Below are 17,436 nucleotides of genomic sequence, written 5' to 3'. Positions count from 1 at the left end.
CAGACCCAGAAAATTTTTAGCGGAGGTGCAATATTGACTAAGTATGAAAAATGGTATTTCGGAATAATCATTTTCTCAAGATAATTTTTTGCGGCTTTTATTCCTTACACATCAAATAAGAAAACTTGATTTTATGGGATTTTAGTATGAAATATATATTGACTTAATGAGCCATCATTTTTAGCCTAAATCGAATTTTGCACTAAAACCGATTTTTCATATTTTGATTTGGTGGTTATTTGATTTTCTAGTATTTTTATTCGAATTCAAATGGGGGGTACTTCCTTATTTACATTGTAAACTTAAGTAAATGGAGTAATATAAAAATAAATGAAAATGGGCACCTACAATGGTTTTTCCGGCAAGGAGAGGTGCAACTGCACCTCCTTGCGCCTTACCACTGTGTACTGTCGGGTTTTGTATGTAAGTTTTGCCCGATGACATTCGAATCCTGGAACCGACATTGCATGCACCACCTCTAAATAACCATAGTGTTGAAAATTTCTTCTCTTTTTTTTTGGGCCATATATGTTTAGTGTTCGTCTTCTCCAAATTTGGGGCTGATGGCTTGCCTATTGTGGAAGCTGGAAAACATGATTAGTAGAATGGAAGGGGAAGATGAGGAAGGGGACGAGGAAAGGGTGACGGAGGTTCAGGCAAGGAGGAAGGGCTCTATGGATATGAATGGTCAGCTGAACAAACACTAGGCAAGCAAAAACAAGCACATGATTATCACCGGAAGGCATAGAGCAAAGGGTAAGAAGGTGAACACCGGAGAGGTAAATTGCTCAACCAAGACTTGAATAAGTTCAAAACATAAACAGGAAACACTTCGAAGTACATAAGTCAGAACATAAACTCTTGCAACATGATCAAAGTACATAAGTTTAGTACACGGCACAACACCCATAGCTAGTTCACAGTAAATCAAATCTTCTAGAAGAACTACTGGAATTTTCTTCTCCTTTCTTTTAGACCTCAATGGCACAGAAGCTTTTTAGTTTGTCCCTATAATGATGATAATCGGTGCACTCGTCCTTGCGAAACTTACATTCACGACCATCATTGGCACATTTGAGATTGGGATGCAAACGCATTGTCTGCCAAAAAGAAAAAAAAACAGAAAAGGATAAACTTGTTAAAAAAGAAGAAGAAGAAGAGCTTAGTAAGAGCATAGTAAATTAATGAAGGCTGCTCATGCACGCACAAAAAGGACAATCTGGAGGGCTGTCTCGCAATCATGCTGCCTATATGAATCGAGAATTTTATATAATGGAGTTTTAACATGGTTAGGCTAGGCTGCTCATAAAGAGCTACATGCATATACTGAGATTAATTAAGATGAACTTGGAAAGCTAATTAGCAGAGTCCACTAAACGATGGCGTAATCCAAAATGGTGTTGGGACACCATTTCCCCAATAACTTGGAGGGGAGTGTTGGGTGATGGTTTTGTCCTCTTAAGTTGAAGATATGCCCATGTCACATGCTATGGATGCATTTTCTCCAAAAGTGGTGGAATCATCTGTGTAGTATCTGCAGGATAGTTGGAAGGGCAAAATGATATTGACTCGTTGTCCCCTACGAAGAGAGCCTCGTCTCCAATGCTTTTGACCTCAACATGCTCAACGTGCTCCGATTCACCACCTTCATCGTCGATTAGTACCTTGAAACCATAAAGCTCGTGGTCATGCACTCCCTAGAGGAGTTTTCCTTTTATTTGACAAATCTTCGAACAAGTAACAGATCTCCCTTGGTTGATTTCACCAGATATGCTCGACCTTTATAATGGTCTTGGTCTTGGAACATACAATGAGGTTATGTTGGAAAATATTTCTTAACCAACATGTACGAAGAATTCAGGTCGAACGTCACAATCGATCCAGTAACGCTTCCAACTGCATAGACGACTTGGCCTTTGTTTAAAATAGCGTCAGTGAACTCATATGATGCAAGTCTAATGCCAGTCGAATAACTTCGTCCTCTTTTAATGAAAGAAAAATAGTTGTCACCAAGGGAGAATGTTAGAACCGCATAACTGTCCGGATTTAAAGCTGGATCAGCGGACAAAATAACATTGGGGGGCGATCAAACAATTCACAGTGATACAATCCCGGAGACGGCACTGCTTTGCTGCTGAAAAGGTTCAAGAGAATTATATGGGAATTCAATATTCTGAACATTCATGCAGAGTTTTCCTTCACAAAAGCTATAGCGCTTGGCCAATTGGTGTTGGGTTGGGATCATGAGCATGGGAGGTATGTTGTTATGCCATCGAACGATTGTAAACTTTTGCAAGACAAGACCATTCTTTGCAAACGGGAGCAAATCGACCATGATCAATGGGTTCCAACAACTTATCAAGGACAAAAAACATAGAGGAAGGTTTGCCCATTCTGAATCAAAATCAAACTCAGAAACAGAATCAGAATCGCTCAATGCATCTCTAGCACCACCACCCATCTTCCTAAACCTAGCTGCGGTAACTGGCAAGCCCTCCTCACCTTTATTTATGCATACATGCATGGCTGTTTCTCTAGCCTCTTCTTAATCTGATTTATATTTTTATTCTTATTGTTGGGGCTTTTTTTCATTTTAAAATCAATTTTCTGACCACCAAAACTAAAACGGGACTTCAATCAGAACTTTTCCCTCCTTTATCTCCCTCTATTGATAAATGCGCACATATTGTAATTCACAAAAACAAATCTAAAATCCAAAAAATAGCATGGTTTAAACTAATTTGAATAGTCAGAACTTTCAATTTTTTATTTTATTTTTTCTGTTTGACAATGTTCAAAACTTCAGAAAATAGAGGAAGATATTTCCACTAAAAGAAAAGCAAAATTGTATTGCATCCGAATCAATCCGGGTATACATCGATCGATGCCGACAAAAATAAGCAAAAAGAATTACACAACTCAAATTGCCTAAAATCTGTACGCAGGCTAACCTAATTTAGGAGATAAATTTTAGCCTTTATGGTTTCCATACGAGCACCTGACAAAAAGAGTATGAGAAGTAGACGACCATATATACAACAGATCTTGCTTGTATCATTTTGGTTTTCCTTTCACCACTCCACAGACCTGCCTATACTAAAAATGGTCTTCAACTAACTCTACATCCTCTGTACAAAAGATCTTGAGACCCATCCTTCAATTTTTGGGTCCCTCCATCTGCGTTGCTCTCATGTTCATTTGATAGTATTCTATAAAAAATCTTGGGATGTTCTAAAGAGACTTGGAACTCTACCTGAAAATTTCAATAGGAAGAACCTTGGAGGAGTGAAGTTGGTGCTCAAACCTCCAGCAGCTCAAAATCTAAGTACTGCTCATTTAGGCTGGAAATAGCTATCATAAATAGAAAGTTTATCAAATGCCTCGTAGTTGGCCTTCAGTCCGACAAATTGGCTAGCCAACTGAGCACAGCCAGCATCTGGCCACCTGCAGCCTCCATCTCGCATGCGTAAAGGGCATAGAGTTTCGCATACTCGATCAATTGGGTTGCTGGAAACCACATCATCTGCCATAACTGTAATTGAAACAGAGAGGTCTGATTTATCATCATGCTGTACAGCGCCATCTGCTTCTCTTCTTGAGGAAAAAGATGACTTCAGTGGAGGTTCAATTTGGCTGCTTTCAACATCAACGGTGCAATCTCCACCGCTTGAAAAGTGGACCTTGCATCCCAGTGATTGTATAGCTCGCTTTACGGCCTCACTTTCCTTGCTTGCCCTCTTGGCCAAAATCATAGCTGAGCTGCTGACTTGCTTTTCATTTTGCAAATCTGCACTTAACAATTCCATAACGGCAGTGATTTCTTTAGCTTTCCTTTCTGCCGCTTCTTTTTCCTGTGAGGAGTTTATACAGAACCAACATTGCCAACAGTAAATGTTTTTATTCATGTCACATAAGCAAATTTGGAATGCCATTTTATTTCTAGGAATGTAACAATCAGAGATGCGCAAAACATAAATCACTGCTTTCAATAACATAGTAAGCACAACAAACAAAATGTTAATTGACTATCCCAATTGTTTGTTGTATCCTTAATCGGGTGAGTGTGAAATAGGGGTGGTAATTTCAAATACAACTTGCAAGCAACAAAAAGATGCATACACATGTTTCTTTTGGTTGGCTGCAATCGTGAGCAATATTGAAAAGAGATTATAAATAAAAGATTAAGAACAGATACCTTTGAAACATAAAACATATGTTTAACTGGCATTTCATGAACAAAATTTCAGATTGTCTTCTGCTTTCATTTCATAATCCACTTTTTATAAACTCTCTCGATTGAGTGATTTTTCAATTTTCTTTTTTAGTCAGAAAAAGAGTCTTAAGTCTTGAGTTCTAGAGAGCTCAATAACACACAAATATATATACTTAAACCTTTCAACTGGAACATCCTACAAGGTTTGAACCTGCAATTTAACAGTCCAGCCATTCATTCATTCACTCACTCAGTCACTCAACTCAGTCACTCACTAGGGCCTAAAAGTAAGAACTATTACCTTCTGTAGTTCAGAGAATTTAATATCCATCTTCCTAAATTGAGCTTCAACATCTCCAGCTTGAGCCTCTGAGGGACAAGCCCATCGGAGATGGAATTGAGGCCAAAGAGTTGGTGCTAAAGCTGCTGCTGGAGGCAATATTGGACCATCGTGCTTCAATGGATCATAAAAGTAGTTATAGTGCACATGAGAACTTCCCTTCGAAGCACGCAAATCGGCCAAATATGCCCACATGCATCCACAAGCTTCAGGTACACCACATTGCTGCCTCTCCTTTTCACTGAAATAGATAAGCAAACAGGAGACTTAAGTTAGTCTATTTCAAATTTCAGTACTTCTCTCAAATAATAAAAAAAGAAATTAAATAACCAAACCATGATGAACTCAAAAGAAGCTCACACAAAAAGAACACACAAAAAGACAAAAAGACAAAAAAAAACGAAGGGGGAGAAGAACAAATAGATGTTGACCAAGTGAAGGATTTGGTTTTTGACACTGCCAGTAACTATGATATCAATGCATGTGAACAACTAGAAAACCTCACAACTATCAACATTCCGAAGACATGGACACACCAAGTGATTAACAATGAAATATACTAGAAAATATCACGAGTAGAAATCAAAATATAATAAGAAATTTCTGAACTCATTATCATGAGTCTCCCCTGAACAAAATTTGATATTCATTCCAATGCATAATGTATGTCATTGATAAAGTTTAATCCTTTCCAAGCTTCAAAAGCGTAGTTGAAACAGCTAGTCGATCTACTAGATCACTACCTTGCCCTATCAAATATGTCTAAGCATTTGAAACACAACCTGCTCTAGATTCTTCCCCATCCTATCCAGACTATCACTGCAGCCAGCTACATGCAATCATATGATGACTTAGTAATACATGTACAAGTACATTATTACAGAGTAAATTAAGATGACTAGGTTACACAATTCACTTACGAAATCTCTATAGTTACTGCTCAAGTCTGCTGGGTAATGGTCTGCTGGAATAACCTTTGTTATTTTGTTTTTTCACCTGTTTACATCTTAGGTACCTGACTCCACACCCTAAAGTAATAAACCCTAGCCAGGAAAAACATAATAATAATAATTTAAAAACCAACAGAAACTAAACTGCCACTTGAGCTCCTCATGTATGCATATAATGATATTCAAAGGTTACCTTCTACAAAATGCAGGAGATTATTTAATTAGGTTTTGACCTTTCGGGCTCTTTTGGTAGAGTTTTTTTTTTGGAAAGTAGAAACTATTTATGTTGAAATTAGGATTTAATTTTTTTTAGGGCGAAGGTTTTTTTATCCTCTTAATAAATAGAGGCTAAAAGCTCTGTTGTAAATTACTTAAAATTTCAATTACCAATAAAGTTTAGCCTTCAGCTTTTAAATTTCTTTTGAGAACTCAAGGTTTGTTATTTGTTTCCCTCTCATAACCATGGAAGATCAATATCCATCAACGTATGCCTACATCATGTCACGCTCGTAAGAAAGCCCAATTCTGAGATACTAAACAAAACTGTGAATTCACCATCTTGAGATATCTATACATTGGTTTGATTCTCATCATGCAGTCTAATCTAAAGGAAGACAGATCAATTAAGAGTATGCAAAAGATCAAAGCCCCATAACAAACTGCTTCAAGGTTAATGCTCATAAAGGAATTTACCTATTACAGAAGAAGTTTCCAAAGCGACAGGATAGAACACAGTCCACAAGATCCACCAGGAAAGCCTAAATCATAAACCAGTAGAAAGTAAATGAACTATTGTTCCCTGACCACAAAGGGCAATTAAAAGAACAGATAAAGCTGTTCGATAACACATTCAACTACATTTGTGATCAGTTTCATCAAAAAGAGAAACAAGTGTACTTTGGAAGAAGGATACATACTGAAGAGAACTCAAAAGCGAAAGGATACATTCGCAACAATTGTGAAACACAATCAACCCACTGCATCAAAATACAAACTAGATTAATTACCGTATGAATGCTGAAGACAACAATTTTAAGTGCAACACATTCTCCTTTCAAATGGAGAGAAAGTACAGAAAAATCTAGCATACAACATTCGAACTGAAAAAGGAAAACTTGACAACAAACTGGAAGTTGGACTGAGAGTGAATTGCTGCTCAAATCAAATTCAACAAAGAACTAACCACTTATTTTACAATTTTGGTAATACGTAATTATATATTGGATGTCACTCTTACATCTCTCAATTAATAAACCTGGCTGCTCCTATTTGTGCACAAGAATAAAACATCAAATAACAAACAAACAATGCATTTGTAACTAGAAACCTCAAAAACATAAAGAATTGGAGATGATGTACTTTTATTGTAACTAGTGTAGAATACCTCACATCAGGTGGAACAACAAAATTAGATGAACAATAGTGAATTAAGATAAGTCCTAAGAAGATGCAAAAGATAACTACCTAGATACACATTTAATCCACAACCTCTATAATGTATTTTAGGAATATTTTGTTTAGGAGGTGTGCGAGTTGAGCAAAATATTTTTGTTTTTAACTTTCTAGGAAGATGGGAAAAGAGGTGGATGGCGAGAGTTGGGAGGTGACAATTGTGCTGCTCTGTCATCTCTTCAGATTCTAATCATAGCCATCGGATAACAACCAATAGCTTATTAATTGAAGGATATCCTCAACATTTAAAAATTGACATTGATTTAGAAGTATAAAATAGTGAGTTAATACTTTATCATATACCCACATAACAATGCGCACCTGCAGAAATATGGGAGAATAGTTGTTCTGTGCGTGAGAAGTAGGCGGTTGAGATGTGAACGATGCTGATGGCTGACGCATGGGTGATGACTGGATACTCCCAGTAGAGGACTGCCTTGTCAATTCAGAAGGTATGCTGCAACTTCCTGTTACAGTTGGCATGCCCACTCGATCTGCAAATGGATGACCAAATGCTAGCCAATCTTTCTCAATAAGTGCCTGCATAGAAGAAAATAATCAAAGTATTTTTGAGTCACATTACATCACAAGTGCACATTCTGAATGTTCTAAGTCAAAAGACATTCGCTACTGTCAGCACCTGACCATATGTTTAAACTAAATATTTTACAGTGCAACCCTGTAAGAAGTTGAATTCCAGGATATGTACCAGTTTCACAATTTTGCCAAGTATGCAACTCGAGCATGTGTAGAGTTAAAATAAAAAGGGAAATAAAAGGGGCTTTCAGCATTAGGTCCCTACACATAAGCTTTCTCTGCACCCAGTCAGGCAGAAGATTATATTCTGTATGTGGTTCCCAAAAACAGAATTGTTTTTTTTTTTTAACAATCTTTTTATTTTTGTCATTTTATTTTCATTTCTTAAAAAATGTCAATGCTTGGATTGATAATTTACAGTGTAAGGTACCGCCCCAAACCCTAAATTCCCCTAAACCATACTAAACCCTCCGAACCATCTATTTTTTAGGTTTCCTTCAAAGATCATCTCTACAAAAATCACTTGAATCCAAATCCATTTGACCGCTCAATTAAATGGTTGTTATTTCAGTGTTTTCTTGAAGCACCGTGTTCGTCTATTTTATTAGTCACAACTAGATGTCTTAATGGTTTTCAATTTATCTAATTTTTTGCCACAATGATCTATGAATAAAGACTTGAAAAATAGACGATTCGAATCATTGAAATTTTTTTTGTAGTGGAACCCCAAAAGGTGTGCCATTCCGAGCAATCAACACTCCGACATCAAAACCGCAGAAGGACCACCTAATAAATGGAAACAAATGCACTCCTTTTTAACAGAAATGAGTTTCTGTTAGGGATTTTGGCATATTTTGCCAAAATAAAAATTATCCTACATTCCACCTTGCATGTAAAGTATTCATAAAATTGAAGAAAAACTAGGATCATAAATGATAACAGCTTAGAAAGAATTTTCTAAGCCTAATATGACTCGAGGACCACAGATAAAAATACAACTTTAACTGTCCAAAAAAAAAAACCTGTCCAATTATGTCCAGCAGATACCTGAAATCCTGTGACTGTCCGATAGTATGGATCAAGCAGCAAATTGGCAAGCGAAATCAGCTGAGTAGTTCTGTCCCATCCATCACTAAACAAACGAATGGATTATTTGGAGATTAAAACTCCATAAATGGAAACACTGAATCAGCTAATTTGATGGAGTGCAATAATAATATAACTTACCTACAATGCACAAGCACCGATGCCGACTCCAAAGCAACACGGGCAGCAATCCAAGCAGAACCAGCCAAGACACTTTGAACATGTATTAACCAACCACTGTCCCCAAGAGTTGACACTGAAGCAGACATACTGCTAAGGTTGCCTCCACCCCAAGTCCATCCACCGTGTCTCTGTCAATAGCAACAAGTATAAAACATATATTCTCACCCACCTCAAACACAACTTTTTTTTTTTTTTGGGTAAATTTAAAACAAAGGCCATAAGAAACTTCATCTTCCCTTATTCTTTTTCTCTCCTTTTTTTTCACTGTAAATACTTTCACCAAAATCAATATTCTTAACAGTGCTTCTTAGAAACCCTCAACATCAGTGGCAAAACCACTTTTAGGCTCATGGGATTGGGGACCACAACCCTCTGAGTTCTCTAAAAGTACTCTTGTTCCACTTTCTGATTTAATACATCTAATATTGGATTTGGCACCTTCCTAGTATATGAATAACCCTCATTCGGTAAAAAATAAAAACCTTACTTGTTGCAGAGTGTAAAAATCTTACTTCTAGGGATTATTTAACCCTCTACAATTTTTTTACAGAATTGTTGCAGGGGGTCATTTGTTTTGGCACACGGGGATCTTGCCCAAAAATCTTGATTCAGTCAATGAGTACATATTCAACTTTGAGAAAAGTTTACGGAAGAATATCAGATGCAAATTGTGTTCGTAGTTTTTGGGTGTTTATATTTCTAGGTTTGCCCCTTTTTGACGTGAGAAGTGGATATTTCTTATAAAGGTTTGTGAGGAATAAATTGATGGATGGGTATGTTACTGTTTACGGAAACCCATATTCAGAACCAGTCCTATAGCTTCAAAAGAATGTTGGGGATGCGAAAGGGGAGATGCAGCCTTGGGGTTTGATCGTCAGATGAGAGAGAGAATAGGAGAGGGAAGAGAGGGAAGAGAGGGAAGAGAGAGAAGAGAGAGAGAGAGAGCAGTCCCCAATATACCCTGAAAAATTGACAGAAGCAATTGTCGGGGGCCAAAGTGAAACTTGACTTCAAATCTGAACACCAATTTTTGACGAAATTAATTTAGGGACAAATTTTTGACATAAATCAAAGTCATTTAACTTGGTGATGCCACGACTTAAGATACAAGCTACTTATCGACATTCATGCTTTGGAATTGCAGATGTATGGTCTTCCCAATAACCTTATCCCAACTATACTGCCTATTTCTCATGGTATTCTCGAGACAAGAAAAGATAATAGCTATAATTTTTTTAATAAGAAACTTGAAATTTATTAAAGAAAGAACCAAAAAAAAAAGAATACAAGATCCGATGGACGAGATCCATCAAAAGTAAAGAAAATCATGTTTTATCATACCTATAATACAAGATACTTAATAGCCATCAGAAGATAAACAAACGATAAGTACCACAATTTAACACAGATAAACAATCCAGATATTCATAAGATATCAAGACTAACCAAGAAAGATGACATCCCATCCGATGAAGCTGCACCATGAGTGTCTAAGTAGTCCCTAAGCCGGGCAAAACTCTCTCTCATTGCGTGTATGTTGTCTATCCCAAAGAAAACTATCTGATACACCCAAAAAAAAAATAGTATGTTATATATTTTTTATATTAAACACCATAAGATGCATAAATGAAAATTGCAAACCATAGACATACCTCAGATTGAAAATAATTTGAAGATGACTCAGAGCCACCTCCCATGGCACCATTAGCTAAAGCATTTTTTCGAGGTCTTGCATCGGCTATATATAGCTTCCTGGCACATAGAAAGAAAGCAATCAAACATTTTAACTTCTTTAAACATATATATATATATATATATATCATAAGATATACATGTTATTAAATAGTACAACCGAATTTGTTTATCAGAAAATGATTAACACCACCTTTACTTATTGAACTCAAAAAGCTCCCAAGCATAGAAGAATGTTATGGAATAAGAAATGTTAAAAAGTAATTAATGAGGACATGCATCATGGAAGGACATAGAGGCTTTTAAACAGCTTATAAACACTTCTTAATGCTTGTTGTTTTGCAACATGCCGCACTAGCGATACTAAGTCATTAGGAAGTCGATGAAACAAGAAAACATGAACGTGAAAAAATAACACAAACAAAAGTACAAAGCAAAACGGACAAGAAAACTTATCACTTACCTCCGTTTACCTCTTGTACCAGTAAGTTGAGCACAAAGTGCAGCAACAATCTTTTCATCGGTGTTGCTGTAGACAAATGAACAGATATGAATTTGTGGATCAACACAATTTCATAAATAAAAAATAATAATCCAAAATATATTATAATATATAGGTGCTCCAAATTCGAAGCACCAAAAGTACATTCCTTTTTAGGCTGTCCCCTTGATTGTGTCATGCATGTCTGTACTCTGTGTGTGCACAAAAAGACAGTAGATTCAGCTTTGAAAACATAGTTTATATTACCTTCTCATATTCATCATGATACCAACCAAGGGTTGGGAAGAACGTGCAAGAACTGCTCCAGTTTCTGTAAGTTGTCAAGAATATTAAGAAGCAAGTACAAATACCACAACAAACAGAGTAATGAAAGACTTATAGCATACTTGGATGACACCACGTAACTACAGGCAAGCGACCTCTTGCACGGAAATTGGAAGCCTGGAGCACTTCATCATCACTAGCATCAGCAACCATGCAAAATTATTAGTTGTGTAGTTCCAAGGCAATGAAGCAAGCCTCATTAAACCCTGAAAAGTCTTAGGGCAGAAGTATGGAAGGATGCATCTCAAACTCTTACGTAATGGATTTCGGAACTATCAAGGCAAATGGATAACTCTGGCACATTGTATAGCTGGAATTTATACTACTTATTCTCCACAAATCATTGGAAAATGTGAATGAACCACCCTCAATCATATTCATCGATGCATGTAAGGAGCCTTTTCCGAGAAGCCGAAGATACTCATTTAGTAACCGCACCTTTGGGTTGGTGTTATTGAATTTGGAAGGTCCAGAAACAAAAGCATAAAGATCCCATAGACTCGCTGGCTTTGTACACTTTAATAGTGCATTAAATACTGCACGTCTCTGGAAGTTTTTTTTTTTTTCGGGTGAAAAACAATACCCATGTTAGACTGCTGTTCACAACTTCACATGCAAGCAACTAAAAGAATTCATCATAATTTTAAAAACATTTCAGCTTTGATACACGACACCAAGGTTTTGTAAGCCATTTTGAGTTGATAGGACACAAGAAACCAATTGTATAAACTGCTCATTCTTTTAAGTTATCATATTGTTGCATTCTCCCCTCTAAGCAAAATTATGTCAGAACCCCTAACATAACAAACTACTCTTTGCATCATTGTTTTTTGTAGTTTGTATTTTATGCGGCAGAGAACTTGTCCACAATTTTGTAATTTTATAAGGCTCTAATTTTTAAAAGAAAAAAGCTTCTTTTACTTTGCACATATGTAAACATAAACTGAAGTATTATATAAAGTAACATATATAAGCATAACGTACATATATAAGTATAATATACATATACAAGTATAAAATACATAATACTTTTTCTGTATATGTGGTCCAGACGTGCTGCCCCTTTGTGCAGCTGCCAGCAGCTGTTACGAATTTGGTTTCAGCTGTTGCTAGTTGCTGCAATATGCTGCTGCAAAAGGTAGCTGCTGAACTGCTTTTTGCAACTTTAGCTGCATTTATTCTTGCTGAAATATTGGAGAGACTGTCCAAAATTTCGACCAGACTTGTGGCATTTTTTGTGAAAGTTAAAGCTAAAGCCTCAATTTTCACGACATGGCAAAAGCATAGTAATGTCCCCTTATGTTGACCGCCTCATTTTTGGTGAAAGATGATGATGATGACTGATGTTAATTAGACAATCAATGTAATGAAGAGCATTCAAGGGATTTCATAAAGTGCATTTTGTCTTTAAAAAGAAAAGGACGATCATCTTAATTTGATAACATTAGTTTTTGAAAGTGTCATTCAGTTTTTTCACACCATAAACCATTTGATAGTCTTTAACCGAAATTTTAAGGATATAAAAACTTTAACAGTGATATACTGGACCAGAATACAAAAGAGTCAAGAAGTATTCACAGGAAAATTTACCTGCCTTGTTTTAGGGCGAAAGCCAAAGACGATGATCCTCATGTCTTTACCTGCAAAATACAAATGCATGGAACTATTAGTTCTCTCAGTCTCTGCAGAAGACCTTCCATTGGACTAGCAAACTAGATTTAATAAAACATATGAGTATCTAATCAACGGATCCCATACACAACCACTCATAGTTGGAGCCACAATTCCAGTAGTTACTATGGAATTAAAAAGAATAGATTGCTTATACAAAATATAGATAGCTACACAGCTAAGTCTTATTGAAGGAACCTTAAATTTCCCAAACATCAATTAACAAAGGATCATAATGAACTAACATAATCCCTTCAGTCACTATGACCATATGTGGAAAGGGATGCGGTCTAAACTTCAAACTTCTAGCAGAAGTAGAGGGGAAAGTGCACGGCTGTAGTGAGAAGTCCAAATTGTTATGAACAAGCATCCACAAAAACATTTGGCTCTTGTGTAATTACTTAAATCTACTGGAAACTGTAAACTTGTTCAAGTACAATTCGTCATTGCAAATTTCCACAGTGGTCATGACAGCAAACAAAGAAATGCGTATGATCATGAACGCTCTCAGGTTGATCATAACGGAAAAGAACACATGTAGGCTGCTTCTTTAAGTGGGCATTCAAAATTGTATAAGTTCTATTCTCACCACACACCGAGAGAGAGAGAGAGAGAGAGAGAGAGAGAGAGAGTGTGTGTGTGTGTGTGTCTCTGTGTCTGTGTCTGTGTCTGTATCTGCAGAAATGCAAACTGGCACTATTCGAGAAAATCAAAGTAGACCATGAGGAAAACTTTCGCCTGCACAAAACCATTGATCTTTAATACCACTCAGTCAGATAACCATGTTACTGCCATGCCACCCATACTTAGCAGTGCTGAAGATTTCTGTGTGGTTCACCAAAACTATCTAACAATCTACAAATTACCATTAAAACGGCAATTTGACTGAATTAGTTTAGATCTAGGATAGAATCCAGACCTCTCATCAAACACATTCTTCAAATGATACACAAAATCTCACATGACAACCAATTAAACAAGAAAAAGATTCAAAGCAATACAAAATTAACATGGGTACTTCATATGAAATCATACCAATGACCTGAAGAAGTCGCCTTGATGGAGTCTTGTCAGATTGACGAGGGGTTGATTGATTCTTTACAGCCTACAAACTCAAGGAAATACAATGAACTGGATATTGCCATACACACAAAGAAAAGCACAATAAAAGGTGAAAAACAACATTGAATAGTAAAATAATTAAAAGAGTCCGATCACTAACAGACATATATATATTGGTTATTTTTCTTTTTGAGTCCATTCAATGATTTAGTTGAGCAAACAAAACCAAGGAAACTTAAGTAGTCTTAAAGCTCTGCCATCTCTCAAAACATGGCAAGGAATGAATTTATTCTCAAAAGAACAAGAAGAAAGAAACAAAGAAAATGGAACAACAAGTGAAGAGATAAATGGTTCAAAAGAAAAAGATCATATGTCAAAAAGGGTTGATCACTGATGTATTGTTGGTATATCACTAGCAAAGTGGAACAACCAATAGGAAAGCACGAATGCCAAACATGATGGAGGTGGAGAGGACTTGGATGAGAGAGCTTTTGTAGTTAAAAATGTAATAAAATATTTCATATGAATAGAGTTTCTTTTAAATAATAAATATTAAGCATTTCACTAACAGTTAAAAACATGTGACCGGGCATCTCCTGTAAAAGTTGCAATTACAAATATATTTGAGACTGGAGCACCAAAACCAAAGTTATCACAAAAGATAAATACGCATATCTCAATTAGAACTTACAATTTTGTTGAACTTCTCAATTGTTGCCAAAGGTATCGTGCCAAGTGCAATAACATTCCTAGTTCCCTCACTCTTGAAAAACAAAAAGTAAGCATATCAAATAACCTGGGGTAGAAAAAAAAACGGGAACACACAAGTACACCACCAACCAAGACCATCATTATATCAAAGATTATTAAATACACGAATTAAATGTTTTACATTCCTCCAAACCATAGGCAACTTAGGGGCAAACAATTTCACTAACCATAAAATACACAGATATAAGACCTAACAAATGCAATATGTAGTAGAAGACCCTTTTTTTTTTAATGAGCAAGCCATAGGGCCAGAATTGACATGATGGAGATCTATCCATTGATAGGTAAGAGGGCTCCTCTCTTAGCGTTTCACACTAAGCAAGTATAACATAGCATAATATAAGAACAGGATCTCCAATTTCTTCTCACAAATCTTGAAGTGTTTTCTTCTCCCATTTGTTTTTTCTAATTTTCCCCATCACCTTCTTCCTCTTCATCATATGCATCAATTGCACATTGAAACAATGTCGAGCAGAATATATGAAACAAAATCAGAACAGGCCAGATTAATATGGCTGACTGTTGACACTATTCATACAGATACTCAGGTCAGCCCAATATGTAAATTTATGGCTTTACGTAATTATACCAGCATTGTTAGGACTCAAGATCCCACATTGGAAAAATAGCAAATCCTAGAGTGGTTTAAGAGCTCTTGGGCACCCTTCCCTTACAAGCCGGTTTTTATGGGCAAGTTCTACCCATGGGCTCTTAACAATTGGTATGAGAGTCTAGTTTCACCATGCAACTGGGCCCCATTCTATGGAAGGGGCGACCTATAGGCTTGATTAAAATGATCGGTGTTATGTATGGGCATGATATCGAGTCAATGAATACTGACGAAGACGTTGGGTACAGAAGTGAGTTGGAATGTTAGGATTCAAGATCCCACATTGGAAAAATAGTATATCCTAAGTGGTTAAGAGCTCGTGGGTGCCCTTTGGGGCGTATCTAAGTTTCAACCGAGAGAGAGAGAGAGAGCGAGAGCTTTTTGTTTCAAACTCACTCTTCTAACATTACTCACTCTAGATTGCCACATATATAACATCAATTTCAGTGTTAGCAAGATTATTCACTCTTCTAACATAAATTTTCCTTGGGACATGCATAAAACGAACAGAACTAAACTTTAGAATGATCACATTGAAGAGGGTATATTGTCGAATATCATATGAATTACTTACCAAGAAAAGAAGACGAAAATTGGTCACTATCAAGGTACCTGCCTCATCAGTATTTGCAAGAACAACGCCATACCCCTGAAAGTAAACTTTGAATATTAAGGTTTCTTATGCATACCATTAGTTAATGAACAAAACACCACATTACATCCATCTTCGTCAGTAACTATTGTTGTTTACAAATTTTACAAAGAAAAAATCCTCCACAGCTATGCAGAATTGATCAAGAATTCAAAACTGCAAGAACAAAAGAATTACATTGCACTTCAACAATCCCTATTTCGCATTATCATTCAAGAATTCAACAAAGAATTCCAAGTACCTCAACTTCGACCTGTTCAGCTTCAAGCAAGCACTCCAATTGCACACGCGAAACCGACCGAGAAACGGACCGCGAAACCGGCTGGAAAACAAAAACAAAAAACAAAAAATGAAGAAATTGATCAACTAGATTTCATTAGAAACGGAAAATTCATAGGCACAGAGCCCTAGAAGAGAGGAAAGAAGAGGACCTCAATGGTCCAGTCGAGGGCGTCCCAGCTACCAGTGACCTCCATCTTCTCGGACTCGGAAGAGTCCCTGAGAGGCGTCGATCGACCTGAGCTTGAGCGGGGCTTTGGCGCTGCCATGCGGCGAAACGACACCGTTTGTCCAGCTTTTGACAAGATAATAGAAGAGAGAGAGAGAGAGAGAGAGAGAATTCGAGAAAATGGAGATGGAGACGTGAGGTTTTGTCGTCGCTGTTTGTTGTGGGTGGAAATCGGCTATGCGCTTTACCTGCCTTTCAAAGGAATAGCGGTTCGCACGCCATCTATTATATTATTGGACTTGTTTTCGTTCGGAGCACTCCTTCCTTTTCTATTTCCGCACTTTTAAGTCAACTGGACCCAAACTTTGATGAGAATTTTTGTTCGGACTAAATATCCTCAAGGAATTAACAATCCACCCAAATTGTGTCAATTTATCCTTAATTTGACCAAAAGAGAAAGCTGACTGGGACACTTGACCAAAAAAGTGGAACTGCAATTTGGTCTTTTAAACAAATGAGCCCGTTATCTTTGGACATCGACATGTTTGCGCTTGCTAAGATTACACCGTAGAGCTTAAATCGATCTATATTTCAGCAACATCAGCAATTTAACAAGTTTTTCACGAAATTCAACGACATGGACCAACTTAAAGTACGGTGATGCGGACATCATTGATTAGTTTCCTAATTTATTTGTTAGTTTTTTAGGTTCTCTAGTTTTCCATATTTTTAGTTTCCTAATTTATTTGGGTTAGAATTTCTGTTTTAGTAAGGGATTTTTATTCTATTACCTCTAGGTTTTAATTTGCTATAAATACCCTCATGTAGTTCATTGGAATGGAAGTTGAGTTATTGAGTAAAGTTTATTTTTCCATAGATTGGAATTCTTGTGTGAAGCCAAACCCATTGGTTTGCCTAAATATTCAATTCACTATATCATACA

At 36.7% G+C, this 17,436-nt stretch overlaps 1 protein-coding gene across 1 annotated transcript; it reads right to left on the bottom strand.

Moving 5' to 3' along the window:
- Positions 1-2,829: 2,829 nt before the first annotated feature.
- On the bottom strand, positions 2,830-16,755 carry LOC110763278 (Myotubularin-like phosphatases II superfamily). Its single transcript, XM_021966031.2, has 19 exons — positions 16,477-16,755; positions 16,287-16,367; positions 15,968-16,042; positions 14,704-14,775; positions 13,986-14,055; positions 12,870-12,919; positions 11,536-11,825; positions 11,342-11,415; positions 11,202-11,265; positions 10,917-10,982; positions 10,414-10,513; positions 10,208-10,321; positions 8,720-8,889; positions 8,540-8,624; positions 7,277-7,495; positions 6,421-6,480; positions 6,197-6,261; positions 4,515-4,794; positions 2,830-3,851 (listed from the first exon to the last, which is right to left on the bottom strand). Exons 1-19 carry the CDS (start codon positions 16,591-16,593, stop codon positions 3,333-3,335), a joined length of 2,571 nt encoding a protein of 856 aa, XP_021821723.2. The 5' UTR covers positions 16,594-16,755; the 3' UTR covers positions 2,830-3,332.
- Between the last annotated feature and the right edge of the window lie 681 nt (positions 16,756-17,436).

The sequence above is a fragment of the Prunus avium genome, chromosome 2, assembly GCF_965620075.1.
Source record: "Prunus avium chromosome 2, drPruAviu1.hap1.1, whole genome shotgun sequence".
In the NCBI taxonomy this organism is placed as follows: Eukaryota; Viridiplantae; Streptophyta; class Magnoliopsida; order Rosales; family Rosaceae; genus Prunus; species Prunus avium.
The sequence above is the reverse complement of the archived record's forward strand: the minus strand, read 5'-3'. Positions and strand labels throughout refer to the sequence as shown.